Source organism: Gossypium hirsutum, chromosome A07 (assembly GCF_007990345.1).
Source record: "Gossypium hirsutum isolate 1008001.06 chromosome A07, Gossypium_hirsutum_v2.1, whole genome shotgun sequence".
Classification (NCBI taxonomy): domain Eukaryota; kingdom Viridiplantae; phylum Streptophyta; class Magnoliopsida; order Malvales; family Malvaceae; genus Gossypium; species Gossypium hirsutum.
Window position 1 is genome coordinate 7,788,880 of NC_053430.1, and position 18,887 is coordinate 7,807,766.

Here is an 18,887-nt window from a genome sequence, read left to right on the forward strand (position 1 = left end):
CTCGGAGTACGCTAATAGACTCTAAAAGTCTGAAGAAATGACTAAACCTATGTAGAACCGTACAAAATGTTTCAAAAGTTCTAGAGTACTCCACCATTTTATAGCACTTAATGATTTAGGTGGGAAGGTTCTAGAATTAGATCTTGATCATCCATTAGGATTAATTGTAACTACTAGATTGAAAGAAGCTTGGTTTTTAAATTAGAGGCTCCACTCCCTCTTTTGTATCCAAGCTAACTTATTTGAGTAATAGAGATACTTTCACATTCTCTCAACTTTGGCATTATTCTTTTGTTCTAATCTAAGTATCCAAGCTAGCTTATTTGAGTAATAAAGACACTTCCACATTCTCCTAACTCTTACATTCTTCTCTTGTGCTAATCTAAGTTCCCTTTTCCGTTGCTTGTCTAGGCTAAGTGTGTCAAAGCCTCTCTTGAATGAGGATCGAAGGTTGACTTAGGCTCGTTGGCAAAAAATCGAGTCCAAGGCCACACATCTGCTTGGTTAAAGTTCTAAGCATGTGACATAACTATCTGGTTATTCCGTTTTCCACATTCACTTTTAACATTAGAAATTGACGAAATTTTTCATAGAAAGGACCAATTTGCTCTTTGATCTAGCACAGAGGGGTAAATTTGCCCATTTTTTGAATAAACGAGGCAAAATGCAATTTAACTCATAGTACAGGGGCCTCCATTATACTTTTACCTGATTAACATTGGATTTGGATGAAAAATTAATATTTAATGTTATATATTTATATACTAACAATGAATTATTTGATAGTACCTCTTACAGATAAATATTAAAACCATACATAGATTTTGATTCAATGTACTATTTTACACATGAAACCCTGATGGTGATTCAAATGTATACAATTATACATAAAGTTTTATTTTGATTCAATTGTATATATTTCAATAAATAAATACATCAATCTATTTTTATATTTGGTAAGTATAATTATTTATGTATGCAATATGTAAACATAAAAATGTTGCTATATCATTAATGGTATTGATGGTTTGTGAAAATTGAATCAAATTAAAATTTCATGTGTGAAATTGCACAAAATAAAACGTTGTGTATAATATTGTACATTGAGTGAAAGTTCATGTGCATTTTTTAGATTTATCCCTATCTATTAAAAAATATTAATTTTCTATACTAATTTTTAAGAGTTTTTAATGTAATAACAAGATGTAATTTTTTATCCGTACATAAATTCATTCACTACCTATGCATTGAATACAAACTCTTTAAAAAAAATTATTATACCCCTACTTCGGCAAGGACACATGGCAGAACATGAGGTTACCTGCAAATAATCCTCTATTGGGAATAATAGTTCACGAGCAACCCTCCAATAATGACCCTCTACCCAAAAAGGTTCGTGGATGATCCTCCGTGAATTCTACCTGAACTGTCTTAAAAACAACTTGCTACAAATCTTCTGTAAGGACCATTAAAGCCTAACATCCTCATTCAATTTCAGCAATGAAAATGTTAAAGTTGGATCACATAGTACACTATACGACAGCATACCTATAACAGCCTTGTCACCTGACAGACCATATTGTCACGCCTACTTCTTGTATTGTTAATTAAGCGCTATTACAAGACAAAGAGATAACCCTTATATATACCCAAAACACAAGAGACAAAGAGAATCCATAGTTATATTGCTTCATCGTATATTTTATGATGAGTTGCAGTTATAAATATACCATTGACATGGTGAAACGCTTTGCTTTAATCAACTCATTCAACTTTATATATATAGTTGTGTGTGTGCAGCTCTTAAACTATATGTATAGATATAGCTGTAAGCCAGGATCATCCAGAGCCCTCCATTGCGCACCATGAGAATCGTGTCTTCCATTTTTAGTATATTATTTATCTTTACAGCCATCATATTCATATTGATTCAAACAAAAGCCCCAAGACAAAGCTTAAATTCTTGTTATAAAAATATATATACACACATACATATATGGGGACCAGATCATTCCAAAGTAGTTAAAAAATTGAATGGCCCTTTGGTTTTTGTGTTTGCCAAAGCTTGGCCACCAAACAAGCTCTCTCTCCTCGTTGCATGCATGGCGGCGGACAAGCACGCCATCATTACCTTTTCTTTTTACCCTAACATGATATCTACTTTGTAGCAAAACTAGAAAGAGAGAAAATAATTATAATAATTAGTACCCATTTTTCAACTTTAAGTTTCCCCCAAAGTAAAATATTAGTACTTGGATTTTATCAAAGGGAAAAAAAGTGAGCTTTGGAGATAGAACCCTAGCTTTGACCTGGATATTCAAAACTTTTATAAACACCTTCTTCCCCTTTCAAAGAATTGAATGTTGAATATTGGCAATATCCCACATTAGGAAAAGATAGAAAGGGAGGGGGTTTGGTTTGTTATATATAGAACCCCTCCCCCTTTGGTTGTATCATCCCAAAATCTTCTCCTTTGTAATATTTCTAGAGGAAATATTAATTTGGTAGTGTCCGAGGACGTAAGCTAAATTGGCCGAACCTCGTTAAAACTCTGGTATTTTATTTCTTATTTGTTTGCTTTTATTTAATAGCTTTATGTTGGTTATATTTATTTAGTTATTATTGCTATAAATATCTAAGTGAGTTCTGTCTAGTTGTTGGGTTTTAAGCGGGACCATTGTGACCCCTCCAATTTAACTGGGAATTTTCTTAGTATAATTGTTGGCATAATAATTATCTAAATATTTCTGATAATATTGTTATTAATATTATCGTCGCTTCCGCAACAATTGGTATCAGAGCCAAGGTTTTGTAGTATGCTCTGTGTTTGCAGCTTAGTCTGATCTTACACATCAGAAACATTTCCTAAAGCTTGTGGGTATTCTGCATTTGGTGGCTATTAAGTAGAAGCTATGGCAAAAATGACAGAAGAAAAACCATCCATATCAACAACTTCCACTTCGTACATTTTGCCGAGGATTGGAACTGCAAATACGAGATTTGTAGTGGAAATTTTTGATGGAACAGGTCATTTCGGCATGTGGCAAAGTGAGCTTCTAGATGCCCTCTTTCAACAGGGTCTAGATATTGCCATTGAGGAAGAAAAACCAGAAGGGGTTGATGATAAAGAATGGAAGACCATCAACCGATTGGCATGTGGTACAATTCGATCATGTCTTTCCAGAGAGCAGAAGTATACATTCAGTAAAGAGACTTCTGCAAGTAAATTGTGGAAAGCATTGGAGGAGAAATTTCTGAAGAAGAACAGTCAAAATAAGTTACATATGAAGAAAAGACTGTTTCGTTTCAGTTATGTTCCTGGTACCACGATGAACGAGCACATTACCAATTTTAATCAGCTGGTGGCTGATTTGTTGAATTTGGATGTGACTTTTGAAGACGAAGACTTGGCGTTAATGTTGTTGGGATCGCTTCCTGAGGAGTTTGAGTACCTTGAAACTACTCTACTTCATGGAAAATCGGAAGTAACTTTCAATGAAGTAACTGCTGCATTGTATAGCTATGAACTACGCCGAAAGGATAAGTTGAAAGGTTCAGGTGAAGCAGCAGTGGAAGCATTGGTAACAAGAGGTCGTCAGCAAAGTCAGTCTAAGGGGAAGAGAAGAAAGTCCAAAGGTCGAGCTGTTGCCAAAGATGAATGTTCTTTTTGCAAAGAAAAAGGACATTGGAAGAAAGATTGTCCAAAATTGAAGAAAAAAGGGAAGACTCCGCAAGATGCAAATGTTGCAGAATGCAATAGTGAAGCAGAGTCAGACTTTTCTCTTAGTATGACATCTTCAACATTATATGCAGATGAGTGGATCATGGATTCTGGTTGTTCCTATCATATGTGTCCCATTCGGGAATGGTTCTTTGAATTTCAAAAACTAGATGAAGGGGTTGTTTACATGGGTAATGATAACACATGTAAAATAGCCGGGATAGGTTCAATTAAACTGAGGAGTCATGATGGATCTACTAGAATTTTGCGGGATGTACGATATGTCCCAAAGTTGAAGAAGAATCTCATCTCTTTGGGGTCGTTAGAATCTAAAGGCCTAGTTGTGACAATACGAGATGGAGTTCTTAAAGCAACTTCAGGAGCATTGGTGATGTTGAAAGGCATAAGAAAGAACAATCTGTATTACTACCAAGGTAGTACAGTGGTCGGGACAACAGCAGCAGCAATTACGAGTACCAAGAAGGACGCTGAGGCAACACAGCTGTGGCATATGCGTTTGGGCCATGCTGGTGAAAAATCCTTGCAAACTCTAGCCAAGCAAGGATTATTGAAAGGTACAAAGACTTGCAAACTTGAATTTTGCGAGCATTGTGTTCTGGGAAAACAACGAAGGGTGAAATTTGGCACTGGGATTCACAATACTAAAGGTATTCTGGATTATGTGCATTCTGATGTATGGGGACCGTCCAAGACTCCATCACTTGGAGGAAGACGTTATTTTGTCACCTTTATTGATGATTTTTCCAGACGAGTTTGGGTGTTTCCTATGAAGAACAAAGATGAGGTGCTTGAAGTTTTCCTTAAGTGGAAAACTAAAGTTGAAAATCAGACAGGAAGGAAGATTAAGGTTCTCCGATCAGACAACGGTGGAGAATATAAAAGCGATCCTTTCCTGAAGATATGCCAAGATTGTGGCATAGTAAGGCACTTCACCGTAGGTGGAACACCGCAACAGAATGGGGTGGCAGAGCGTATGAATCGAACGCTTGTGGAGAAAGTTCGATGTATGTTATCTAATGCTGGATTAGATAGAAAGTTTTGGGCTGAGGCTGTGATGTACGCTCAACATCTCATCAATCATTTGCCATCATCTGCTATAAATGGCAAGACTCCTTTGGAGAAATGGTATGGAAAACCTGCTACTGATTATGACACCTTGCGCATTTTTGGTTCTATTGCATATTATCATGTGAAAGAATCAAAGTTAGATCCAAGAGCAAAGAAGGCTCTATTCATGGGCTTCAATGCTGGTGTTAAGGGATATCGTTTGTGGTGTCTAGAGGCAAAGAAGACGATAATCAGTAGGGATGTTACCTTTCATGAATCTGCCATGTTGAATAAGGTAAATCCAGAAGGAGTGAGTAGTACTTCGCAGCAGGTGGAGTGTACTCCGCAGCAGGTGGAGTTTGAGCAGAGTGTGGTAATTCCAGCAGAAGGTACCACTAGTGATTCTTCATTGGCAGATGCAGAGTCAGATGAGGAAGAGGTTTCTACCCAAGAACCTCAACAGCAATCAGAGCCAATTGCAGTCAGAAGGCAGAGACGAGAAATTCAGAAACCAGCTCGTTTCACTGACATGGTAGCTTATGCACTTCCAGTTGTTGATAATATTCCATCCACTTACACCGAAGCCATTCAGAGTTTAGAGAATAATAGATGGTTAGGTGCAATGGAAGAGGAAATGCAATCTCTAGAGAAAAACAAGACGTGGAAGCTGGCACAACTACCAAAAGGGAAGAAGGCGATTGGTTGCAAATTTGAAGACACTATTGAAGTTAGTGTTATGAGAAGATGTTCGAAGATGTGGAATATCGCCAAGGTGGAGATTTGTTGAATATTGGCAATATCCCACATTAGGAAAAGATAGAAAGGGAGGGGGTTTGGTTTGTTATATATAGAACCCCTCCCCTTTGGTTGTATCATCCCAAAATCTTCTCCTTTGTAATATTTCTAGAGGAAATATTAATTTGGTAGTGTCCGAGGACGTAAGCTAAATTGGCCGAACCTCGTTAAAACTCTGGTATTTTATTTCTTATTTGTTTGCTTTTATTTAATAGCTTTATGTTGGTTATATTTATTTAGTTATTATTGCTATAAATATCTAAGTGAGTTCTGTCTAGTTGTTGGGTTTTAAGCGGGACCATTGTGACCCCTCCAATTTAACTGGGAATTTTCTTAGTATAATTGTTGGCATAATAATTATCTAAATATTTCTGATAATATTGTTATTAATATTATCGTCGCTTCCGCAACATTGAAAGCAAAGAAGTAATGGTGTCCGTAAGGGATTTTAGCTTTGCACTTGTGTTCGTTTTGGTTCTTATAGGAAACTCAATTGCACATCCCCATGGTATATACATTCATATTCTTTATTGATCTCTCAAGCTTTTCTTCTTTCTTTTTATTTTTTTGGTAATGTTAGAATATTCATGTTAACTTCTTTTGAATAAGCTATAAGCTTAGTTAATGTTAATTTGTTCAACTTTTTTTTCTCAGACATGGAAACAACAGTGGCGGCAGATCATGGAAGTGGTGTTGAATCGGCAACAGAAAACCTGGCCAACTCAGGCAAGGTAAAGTTAATGAAGTTAAAGAAAGTGAGAGTGGAAGAAGGTGCAAATATTTCAGGTTCAAATCATCACTTTAATAACCATACATCATCAGAGGAAGCAATTTTGAACGTAAATCGTAAATCGAGAAATACAAATCATCATCATCATAATCGTCGTCGTCGTCGTCGCCATGGGAAGACCAAAATGACTGGTTTTACAGCTTTGAATGCTGATTATCATGCCCCAAAATCCCATCCCCCTAAGAATAACTGAGAGTAAACTGAAACTGTTCATTATTTATTTTTGGGGTTAAGCCATCCAATTTTGCTTCTGCTGGGTTTTTATTTTTGTTGTTTATGATAGGGAATTCTAGAAAATACAAACATACTATTTGTATATGTATGCAATAGAAATTGAATATGTTTAAAAGAATTTCATTAGAACCTACTTTGCAATGCAATTGCAACAAAAAAGTTGATATGCATTATTCTTTCATATATATATATCCATTAAGGCTAACTTGAGAATACTGGGTTTGTGTTAGTTGAATTCAATATTTCAATGTTGGTAATGCATGCTTTATTAGTATTTTGTTGGTTGGATGACCAAAAGATTTCTGGTTTTGGATGAGATCGTTAGATAGGGCGGTAGATTATACCTTGGTGAACATTGCAATAATTTTTTTTTCATGTTTTAAATTTATTTAAACAAAAAATGTAAAAATTTTAGCAAATTCGATTAATTACTTGAATTAATCGAAATTATTTTGGTCGGTTAATAGTTTATTTAAAAAATTTCAATTCGGTTAAAAGTTTAAAATTTTGGTATGGTAACTCCTACAATTACATTACAATGGGTAAAAAGAAAATGGTTTTACAACTTTTTTACCAAACTAATCTAAAAAAATTAAATATTTATAAGAATGACCCAACTTAAAAAACAATGACAAGAATGACTTGAAATCTACAATGTTGGGCGGTGCCGGCATCTCGATGGTCGGCACTAAAGTTCATTATCGTGTAATCATTACTTTGTGATCAAGTCAAGGATAAAAAACTAATTTTTTTGGTGTCGGCACTGCCATAGCCGACACCCATATGTATTTTTTCAAGTACTTTTTAAAAAATACGAGTATTTCCTAGTTCAAAAAAAATATTTTTTAATAGGTTCCGGCATGTAGATGGTCGGCACTGGAAAAAAATTCAATTTTTTTTTACAATTTTTTTTGGTGCCAACACAAGTTCATATTTAAAAAAAAAAGTTTGCCAATGTTGGCGTCGGCGTTCTTGTTGCTAGCACTAGTATGATTTTTGAAAAAAAAACTTGTCGGCATGCTCTAATTGTCAAAATTGATGACCATTTTTAAAAAAAAGCCAAAAACACTAGAAAAATGAAGAAAAGAAAAGAGGAAGAGAAGAAAAAATAAGAGGAAACTAAAAGATAAATGTTTATAAAAGAGGAAGTCAAAAACACTTGAGAAAACGTTAGCATTTTATTTTTCAAAAATCACACCAGTGCAGACAACAAGAACGTTAACATCAACACTGACAAACTTTATTTTTAATATATGAACTGGTGCCAGCACCAAAAAACAAGCAAAAAAAATTGATTTTTTTTTGCCACCTACACACCGGCACCTATTAAAAAATATTTTTTTGAACTAGGAATACTTGTATTTTCTAAAAAGTACTTAAAAATACATACGGGTACTGGCCATGGCAGTAATAACACCAAAAAAATAATTTTTTATCCCCGAGTCAATCACAAAGTAATGATTACATGATGATGGACTTTGGTGCTGGCCATCGGGGTGTTGGCACCGCTTGACACTATAGATTTCATGTCATTCTTGTAAATATTTAATTTTTTTAGGTTAGTTTAGTAAAATAGCCGGATTTTACAAACACAAGAATTAAACCCTAGACCTTCTGCCAATTAACTTAAAACTCGCATATATTTGCCAGTGGTGTGATTGAGAAATCATGGGAATTGAACTTCATCGATTCCACCACTTAACTAAATTCAGAATATTTCGATCATCTCATAATCTCACATTCTCAAATAAATTTAAACTATAAGAATATAAAGTATAATCTCAACATCAACATCACATATTGTTATCTAAGATTTTACACCTTATATAAAAATTTAGACAAATTTATCATTTGTTTTTATCATTTTAATCAATTTCCTTTTTTTCCCCAAATTAAAATTCAAGTCTAATTAAAAGTAAAAATAAATCTTATTCTTAATGGTGAAACAATAGATATCTTTATTTAAATTTATAATGATTATATTTATCCAAATAATTTATTTATAAATTTATTCCAACATCATAATTTACTTATCAACACATAAATTAATAAAAAAAATGTCATAATTTAGCACAATTTCCAAATTTGAGACTAAAAAATATTTAAGGAATTAAATTTATTAAAAAAATTCTATAATAAAGACCATTTAATAAGTTGTACTTTTAAGGATCAATTAAGCATATCAAATTTTTACATTTCAACTAAGCAAATCAAACAATGTAATGTAATAATATACCCAATATTCCACCCCGTAATCTTATGTTAACATAATTTTGTTACTAAAATTAATATTACATTTCTTAAACCAATTTTGACTGAAGAGTTATGCCCAACTTTGTTTTTGCCTAAAATATCTATATTCATATTAAATATATATGTTTCTATAACATGTTTATGAATATAACGTGGAAGTCCACGAGTCAAGTGAGTTAAAGCACAATGTATGTATCAACATCATAACATAATTGCTTAAGTCTAATTCGATTTAATTCAAAATATGTACTTTAATTTTTTATTTAAATTCACATTTATTTGTAATTGACTAATTCGGTCCTGTTTAAATTCATTCATATTAATTTTTAATATTTTATATAAATATACTTTATCAAATAAATGTATATGCTATTTCTTTATATAATCCTTAAATTTTTTTTATTTTTATTAATTTTTATATACAAACAACTTAATTTTTTTAATATTTATATTATAATATTATATATTTAATTTTATTATAATATATAAACATCAAACTTAATTATTGGAATCTAAACTCAATTTATTTTTAAATTAATTTAATTTTATTATTCAAATTTAATTTTATTTTGAAAATTAAACAAATTCAAATTAAATAAATATCCGTTAGAAAAACACTAATGACGCAAAATATAAAGGAAAACTAATGGGCTTTGAACGAAAAAGAAAGGTGACCCATTAAGTTTTGGAGGCGAGTGAAAACCCATAGACTCAGTACAGGTAGGATTTCTTTCATTCATGGGTGAACTTGAGGAACCAATGGCTGAGTCAATAAAAAAAATGGCGGGTGACTCAACAACCGAGTTCCCATCTCCTTCCCCAAACAAACGTCTCAAAACCTTATCCAAATCAATCATCGAAGACGAACCCGGTAATCATCAACCAGAACAACAACGACAACAACAAGCAGCGGACGATGATGATTCAGATCCGGAGATATGCGGGATATGCTTATCGGACGGTGGACGAAGAGCAATCAGGGGCAAAATCAACAGCTGCGATCATTTCTTCTGTTTCGTTTGTATCATGGAATGGGCTAAGGTGGAGTCCCGTTGCCCTATGTGCAAACGCAGGTTCACCATCATTCATAGACCGCCCAAGGAAGGTGTCTTTGCTTCCCAACGCCTCGTTAACATCCCTCAACGAGATCAGGTCACGTTTCCTTTGCGTTATCATTATTAATTGCGTCATTTTTTTAGTTTAATTTTGCTTGCTCTGCTAATTTGACCTCCAAGATTAATGTTCTTAGAAATTTAATATTGTGTATGAATTTGGGATCTCAAAGTTTCATAGCCTTATCCTTGGGGTCATGGTGGAATCACCCTGGTACTGATTGGCTTAATTAATTTTGAGATGGTGTAATTACCTATATTACTCAGAACTGGAGTTTCGGTTTTATACGAATTTGTTCAAATTATTCTCAGTTTTTCCATGAATTTGGGGGTCCTCAGAGGTTATGGATACTTTGAACATATATAATTATATCTCTATTTCCACACTGTCTTTTAATCTGTTCTCAACACATCAGCTATATTTTTATTTTTATTTTTATTTTCTAATAACATATGCTGTATTATGTCTACATGTTAAGCAACTTGATACCTGGGAATTGGAATACATTGCTATGTTATTCGGACTTGGATACGAGTGTCCAGCATGAGTATGCTCAAATTTTTTTTTAAGATTTTCATAGAGGGTCCTTGGTGGGTCATATCCCTATATCTATGTCCAGATATACTTCGGACATAGGTGTTTGAAGGAAAATGAAGAGTCGAAGCAAAATAGAATTGTTAGGTGTATCCTCCGGTCAAGTTATGGTTTATTTGCCCTAGCATGAGGTGTGGTGCAAAAAGGTCAGCTCCCAAGCTTAGCCTATTCTTAGTTAGGCATTGGATTTGGGTTTGTTCACTATCTGTCAATTAAAAGAAGGGAATTCATTTAGTCCAAAAATTCTGATATTTGTAACATTTTCAGGTTTACCATCTCTCTGGAAATGCAACATCTGGGCCCTCTGATCCCTATTCAGAAGTTAAATGTAGCGTGTGCCATGGTATGACCGACGAAAGTCTTCTACTGCTTTGTGATCTCTGTGACTCTGCTGCTCATACATACTGTGTTGGCTTGGGTGCGACCGTACCTGATGGTGACTGGTTTTGTCATGATTGTGCTCTTTCTAGGTCTGAACATGGGAAAACTGATGTTGACACTGAAACTGACAATCATATGATCGCTGCTAACTATAATGTACAATTACCATCTGAGGAAGATGTTTCAATTTTCGATATAGTTCGAGATTCAAATATCACACCACTTGAAGGACATAATGCAAGTGTGTCTTCATGTTCTAATCATTCACCACCTAGTATCATCCCTGGATGGGAAAGCAGTGGGGCAGATGAAGTGAGTCGTCCTAGTAGGAATACTGTGGGTAAATTGACTGAATCAGGTGCAAGAACATTGCGTCGTTGTCGCAATGTACAAAGCCGTATACAGGTTCTTCGTGAAAATTGGTGTGCACTGCAAAGTAGATCATTAAGTTTCTCTTCTCGTATGGCTGAATCTGGTGGTGGAAGTCATGGGAAAGGTAAGGTTGCTGCAGTATGTAATCCTGGATCAAGTGAATCACAACCGTCAATTTCAACAAGTCAACATTCAACTTCTCAAGACAGTTCTATTCAGCCTAAGGAAGATTTGTATGATATTGATAAGGCATGGAAAATGATGAGTATTGCAAAGTCAATGCAAAAGAATTGTAAGACAACTAATAGTCTTAACCGGAACTCAACAAAACTCCCCTGCCTCGGAAGTGCTTCAAAAGAGGCAATCAGAAGTTCAAGTCTTCATATATTGAAAATTCAGCAAAATGAAACTAGGAATGAGGAAAGAATGGGAAAACAGAAGCAGTATGGGTATCATTGTCACAAGAGGGAAAAGGAAAAGTGCAAATCTCCTGAGATGGAAAAGCAAAAGAGGGTGGTTATAAATACACAACCCAGTGAGAGAGTTCCTGCTTCTCATTCACTTCATTTTTTTCCACCTTCATCATCTGCAAAGGTCCAAATTGAAAATGGTTGCTCTCGTGTAAATGATCTGGGCCCATTTGTGAAAATTGCACAAAGTAGACGTCGAGAATCATCATCAACGGCAAACACGGAGCGTGGATCTTGTTCAACTAGTTTGTTTGGTTCAGTGCTAAGAGGATCTATGGATTCTTTAGATTCCAACTTGGAGGCAGGTGTAACTAAGTTAGATTTACCGGAGGGGAGAACGAGGTTGGAGAAGAGTTGTTCCAAAAGCAAGGATAGAAAAGATGATAATATCGAAAGTGAGATTCAGGCGCTTGCTAAACTCAATCCAGGGCGTTCTTTGGATTCCAACTTGGAGGCAGGTGTAAATAAGTTAGATATACCGGAGGTGAGAACAAGGTTGGAGAAGAGTTGTTCCAAAAGTAAGGATAGAAAAGATGATAATGCCAAAAGTGAGATCCAGGCCCTTGTTAAACTCAATCTAAAGCTCCTAAGCCAAGACAAACGATTAGGTACTATATTATCTAAATGTTGTCTTCTAACAAACATCTTAAGAACACTTCTTAATTCTTCATCAGAGTCGTTGGTATTTATTGTATTCATGAAATAATATTTTTGATGAAAGCAATGCTGAACTCGGGTGATCCAGAAACATTTTATTATCCACCAAGTTTTCAGCTTTTTTTCTCTGTATTAAAATACCAAAGGGCTTGCACTATTAAGTTTGTATAAAATCCTTTGAGTAGACTAGCATGCCAACAAAACTTGGATGTTATGCGTTAAGGAAAATTATAGCATAATGTTATCACCTCAACAAGATCGAAGCATAAACAAAATGAAAAAGTGAAAGGAGTTTACATAAACAATTTGAAGACTTACCTAAAAAGCCATTTTTCGATTTTTGTTTGGGTTTATGTGTGTGTAGTTGCATTTCAGTTATGCCTTTAAACACTTTATGTGTGTCTTGGCTGTATTTCGATTTATGAAATGTATTTACACCATGTGTCTGCAGGAGTCAATATATTCAAGGAGATTGCTAGGCTTGCCACCCATACAATCTTGGCAGCATATGGTTTCCAGCACTCAAAATCCAGTATCCACTCTTTTCCAAGCCCGGTATGTAGCCATAGCAATGATATTAATCTGCAACAAAAATCTACTTTGATGCCAAATTCTTGTCGAGAATGTTTTTATGTATTTGTAAAGAATGTTGTTAGCTCCATTATGGTTGAGAAAGGTCTGGCTAGGTCATCATAAGGTTATCACTACCTAACCAAAATTTACTTATAAATCAGGAATATGTTGTTTATTCTCTCCCCACATCCAATCAAAAGCCGATTTTTCTCTTGCCAACCCATCAGTTGTTCTTATGTACGACAAATGTGAGTTGTTATTGGAATCTAATTTATGACTAAATTGTTTCAAAGAACACTGTATTTGAAAGTATGTATTCAAAGTACAATAAATTTGTGTTACCATTATGTTTCCCTAGTTTTTACTGTCACTTGACATTGACCATTGATCGCTGAATGTAGTTACTGGTGACATGAATGATTGGCAATGGTTTTGGCTTAACTCGATAAATTTTGGAGCATATTTTGGTTTGAGTCAAATCTTGGCATCGTTGGAGTAGAATGGTTGATGAATTACCATTTAGGCGTTTAGTATTGTCATTTGCTGAGTTCGTACTTTGTCTACATTGCAAGTCAAGTCAAGCAAAACAGAGCTTTTGTCCTATTAATGGTGTACTTATAAATGGGCGAAGTAGCATGTTTTACAACAATCAAACCAACTACTTCAGATTAGCACCTTTGACGTTACCTGAAGGAATGATTTCTTAAGGGTTCAAAAAATGGTTTCTTACTAGGTAATTTTGCACACTTTTTACAAGAGAAGCAACTTGAACTCGATATGAACATGAATTTTTAAATTTTGTTAAGCCTTGCCGAGATTTCTGAGCAGTCAAGATGAAACCCCTTGCATGGATCCCTCATGAAGGCCCTCCCTGGACAGTAACTCGCCTGATAGACAGATCCAATCATTAGTTGTCATAGCAAAGGAATGCAGTGTCAGGCAAGACCACTTAGGACACAGGCAGGACCACAAACACACATCAAAACGCCAACCAGCCTACCTACCTGGCCCTAAAGTGTTTGGCTATTGGCCTCTGACTTCTAACCCCAATATCAACTCATCACGTGACACCTCGGAACATGGGATGACCTGCATATATAAAGCCGGTAGCATGAGGAAAGAACCAAGCACTCTTAAGGATCCCAATTCCATCTGTTAAACCTTCTTCCCTTTTCTCCATTCTCCTCCAGTTTAATATCTCTTGACGGCTCTCCACCCTAAATGGGTAAACCGACCTTATTCCTACTCCATCATCTCCTCATTTTTTATATATACAATAATCTCGTTGTTGGTCCTTGGTATCAAAAAATTTAATTTCACTTACTTGAAGTGTTCCTTCCGGGTTCAAGTTGCTATACACTAGAAGTGTGAAAAATGAGTGCCACTTCTCTTTAACTACCAGTCACGCATGGTACCAATATGTTTCGAGTAGGTAAGGGAACAGCATTTCACAACACGAAAAACTATAACAAAGATATGCAGTCCCTTTCATCAATTGCTGTCATGTTGCTGGCATTGTCTCGGTTTGCTTGGAAATAACAAAGACTGGTCTCCATGAATGTTGAAACCTCACATCAAATGTGGGCAAATGTCAGCATCCCTTGGAACTAGAATTTGTAAGGACAAAGCATGCAAAATTCTAGGAAAATTCGGGCCAAAACAACAGCTATGCAAGTCATCGCATTTGCTACTTAAAGCACTAACCAAGCACATAATGTGTTTTACTCATTTTTCCAAGTCATGTCCAAAATTAACAGATCTTTTAGGATAGTATTATAACCAACTTCACATGTTTATGTAACAAATGCATATGATTTCATTAAGAAAATATGATTGAACAAGCTTTTCTCTTCTTTTTCTCCCAAATATACTACTTTTAGTACCTACTATTTCTTCTTCCATAACACTGTATAATGTGAAAGAAAACTATGTAACAGAAACCCAATTCCCAGCACCAAAAACATTTATTCTTCAGACCCTAAAATCTACACATCCACTTCAGGACATTTAACTAAACTCAAAACTGGCATGATGTCCCAAGTCTCTGTCTCTCTCCAATCGTTCGAGACCTTCGATTGGCGAAAGCAGGGCAAAGGAGCTTTTTGAACTTTACAATGAAGAGATCCATTCCTCTTCATTCATGTCAGCTAACTTCACAAAGCTCGTCGAGGTCAGAAGCTGTTCATTTGCACTTCTTCTCATCCTAGATGAGTAGTCCATTGTGTGAGTCCTTTCAGGTTTTTGACCATGGTAGTGGAAGCCTTTTGGACCCGAGTTGTTAATTCTTTTCAAGGAAAGAGACAACCTTGAAGCAGTATGAAACCAATCTTCTTCATGACTACCAACATTTCTGGCCCTAACCGGCCCTTCGTCCACTTGGATCTCGGAAGCTTCAATATCCTCATCTACTTCAGCTAGAAAGTTCCGGTCGTTCATGGTTTCGGACCAATGCCTAATGAGTGCTTTTGCAGGCAAATCTCTTGTAGTATTCGGGGTGAAATTAACCTCAGCTTCCTTGCAATCGATGTCAAACTGAAACTCGTCATCTCTTTCATCAGCTTCAAAGAATGGCATGTTGATCTCCATTACAAGTTCTTTTGCCTCAATGCATACAAGCTCGAGTTCACTTGGCTCCTCCTCTAGGGCATGGAACTCCCTACTCATCATCTCGCCAATTTCAGCAAGACACAGTCCAAAACCGGCTGCTTCCTTAAGGAATATTGAGCAGAGCACCAAAACACGGAGGCATGCCTCTCGAATCATAGGCAACTCTGCCCGCAGCATATCAGAATCACGTATTGGATTGATATTCTTTATATACTCAAGTTCATCCTCAGAGAAAGGAATAGATGCCTGAGGCCAATGGATCCACTCAAAATATGGGTCCTCCAAGCTCTCAGGCAAGCAAAGACCATGATCTATCGGAATGAGTTCAAATTGACTGAAGCCTCCGACGCCACCAAGCTTCCTGACCAAAAGGTTTCCGGCATGCCTGTCTGTGTTAAAGATCCTAATGTCCAATATTCCTATTCTATGTATAGCATCAACTGGAAAGCTTGAGGTTCCATGGTCACCAGCATCAAAGTCGTGAGGAATGAACTGCTGCAATGATGCAATTTTGCTGACCACCTTCTTGTCTTGAAGCTTGTTTCTATTTACACCATCATTGACATTGAAGATTGAGTGAGTAACTTTTACAAGGACAGTAGGAGGTACATTGGCAAAGTGATCATAATCTAAAAGGTATGCGGCTACTTCCCGGAATCCTGTTTCCCCAACTCTTACCGAACGTTTAAGACCAGGTTGGCCAAGAGCTTTTCCTACAAAGCCTTTCGGATTATTTGGTGCAAAAGGTTCCTCATCAGTCGGCTTCACTATTGCAACATTCTCACCTTTAATATTTCTGCAGAAATAAGCACCACCCAGCCCACTACTTATAGGGATCGGATCAACCCCATTCTTGATCGCATCCATAATGTCCTTCACCAACTCAGTTGTTCCAGAAGAATGAGTTGAGCACCCTAATATCTCAACCAGACCACTCCCATCTCTTGGCTGAAGATTCTTCCAAGCCGGTGAGAGACATGGAGTGGATGAACTCCTATGCATTGTGTTTCGAGTAAGAAGTAGCGGCGAATCATTCCGAATGGAACTGAGATCATTGTTTAAAGTAAGATCACCAAATGTTAGAGAGCTCTCATCTGTAGGTACGTTAAGGGCAATCTGCATTCTAATCCCAATACGCAGCCAGTTTCAGTCTGTACAAAGACACGCCATGTTCTAACAGGTTTCAATATTCCATTCTCATGGTACTGCCCATTGGATATACTGTTAAAAGCAGAAACTGCCATCTGTGTCTGTACTGGACTTTCCAACTTACTAGCCATAAAATGGTACAGAAAACTTGCAGTTTTCAAGGCTGGCAACGGAGATGTCACAAGTTAAAAGATCCTTGTCCCTCACCCAGTGATGCCCGACTTAACTATGGAATGCGGTAATCACATGTGAAACAAGAAACCGGTCGACTTAAACTGCCCCAAACAGATGCTCATATTGAGAACAAAAATCCACAGAGTTTGGCCATGGAATGAAACACAGGAAAACAGCTACATTTGCATAGAAGCCATTGATAAAGCTGCATCATTTATAAGACAAGATATAATTACTTAATATAATTCACAAGAAAATAATGCCCTTCAAGGTAAATTAAAGAGAGCATATAAACAAATCCCAAAAGCCGGACTAATTCTTCAAGAATTTGAGAAGATCAAGGAATAAAACTACCAAAGAATTATATACATATATAGAGTGAAAATAAAGATTTACAAATTTAAGAAAACCCATTATTAACAAGAAATAAGCATAGCCATATGATCATTACGAGGGGAAAACAATCAAAGCAAGATCTCAATAAACTAACAGTGAAGAAATAAATTGAAGAGAAGCCACCTGAATCTGCCACTACATTCAGATTTCCAAAAACTTAAAAAATAAAAGAAGATAGCACTGTTGCTTCTTCAGTATTCAGATAATGAAGAAACAAAACCTGTGGGTCTAAATTTTGATCATCTTTTGAAAGGAAAAAGAATAAGGCAAAAGCTTTGGGGTTTTTTTTCATAAGAAAAGAAAAATTATAAAAAAAAATGGAATGAAAAGGTAAAAGGTCTCATTTTGTTTCCTTTTTATGATATTTTTGAAGGAGGAACAAGAAACGCAGTGGGAATTAAGAAGAGAAAAATCATTGAAAGAAAATCTCACGGAGATTCAGTGAACGGCAATGAATGTCAGGGAGAAGAAATCACGGCCGTTCATGATCCAAAGATCGGAGTCAGAGAGAGTATGCAAGATCAATGGCTGAAATTTGTCCACGATTCCATCACCAGTAACCTCTGAACCTTCTCCGACTCTCTCACTCTTCTCTGTTTGTATTTTGTGACGAGGATCAGGAAATGGCAGTTAAACTTATACACCATTTTTTTTTTACATATTAATAATTCCAAAAAATATGTCACCTTTTTTGTGTTCAAATCTTTTTAATTTTAACATTTTAAATTTTTATTGAATAAAAATTCTAAAAACTATATTTTAAAATTTTGAATGTAGTAATTTTTTATAAATTTTAATATAATTAAAATATTAACTTTTTAAAATTAATTAAAATGTTGTTTTTTTAAATTTTAACTAAAAAATATCTAACACCTTGAAAATAATATTTTCTTACTTTAAAATTTTAAACATAATGATGATGATGATTTTGAAGGATGAAGTTGGTACAATTAGTCAAAATTCAATTAAAAGTTATCAAATAAGCAATTATTTTACAAAATAATAAATAAAATCACATGAATTGGGATTTGAAGATCTGTTCAAAAAATAAGAATTTGGATAAAAATACACTTAAAAAATGAATTTAGACAAAAAATAAAATTTATTTTTTAAATATATAAAGTCTCGAGTAATATTTTTTTGACAACATCTACAAATACAACAAGGTCCCAATCTTAGGGATCCAAACATCATCGCTGGAATGGAGAACATTCTAAAACAATGGAAATTGGACACTCCTCTCTCTTACTGATATGCAATAGCTGCATTTTGAACCTGTCTTACACCTCTCCATGGCCTCAGCTACATTTACATTCACACCATCAATATGCATCACTTCCCTTTTCACTTCTATAAATATTCCCACTACTTTGATGGAGAAATACACCTTACCTCCCATCACTACTAATATTACCTGCTAAAGTGCAGGGCTAATCATTCAGCTGAGGTTTTCGATAAAGTAGATAAAATCGTTTTTATTTTTGGTGATTTTCAATTTTAATATTAAATAAATTAGTTTTTTTTTTAAATTGTAATAATT

General features: G+C 35.3%; 1 protein-coding gene and 1 pseudogene across 1 annotated transcript; one reads left to right on the plus strand and one right to left on the minus strand.

Moving 5' to 3' along the window:
* Nucleotides 1-9,523: 9,523 nt before the first annotated feature.
* On the plus strand, nt 9,524-13,362 carry LOC107926677 (uncharacterized). Its single transcript, XM_016857566.2, has 3 exons — nt 9,524-10,013; nt 10,836-12,399; nt 12,900-13,362. Exons 1-3 carry the CDS (start codon nt 9,600-9,602, stop codon nt 13,142-13,144), a joined length of 2,223 nt encoding a protein of 740 aa, XP_016713055.2. The 5' UTR covers nt 9,524-9,599; the 3' UTR covers nt 13,145-13,362.
* Nucleotides 13,363-14,764: 1,402 nt separating this feature from the next.
* On the minus strand, nt 14,765-17,979 carry LOC107926678 (phosphatidylinositol 4-kinase gamma 7-like; annotated as a pseudogene).
* Nucleotides 17,980-18,887: the final 908 nt, after the last annotated feature.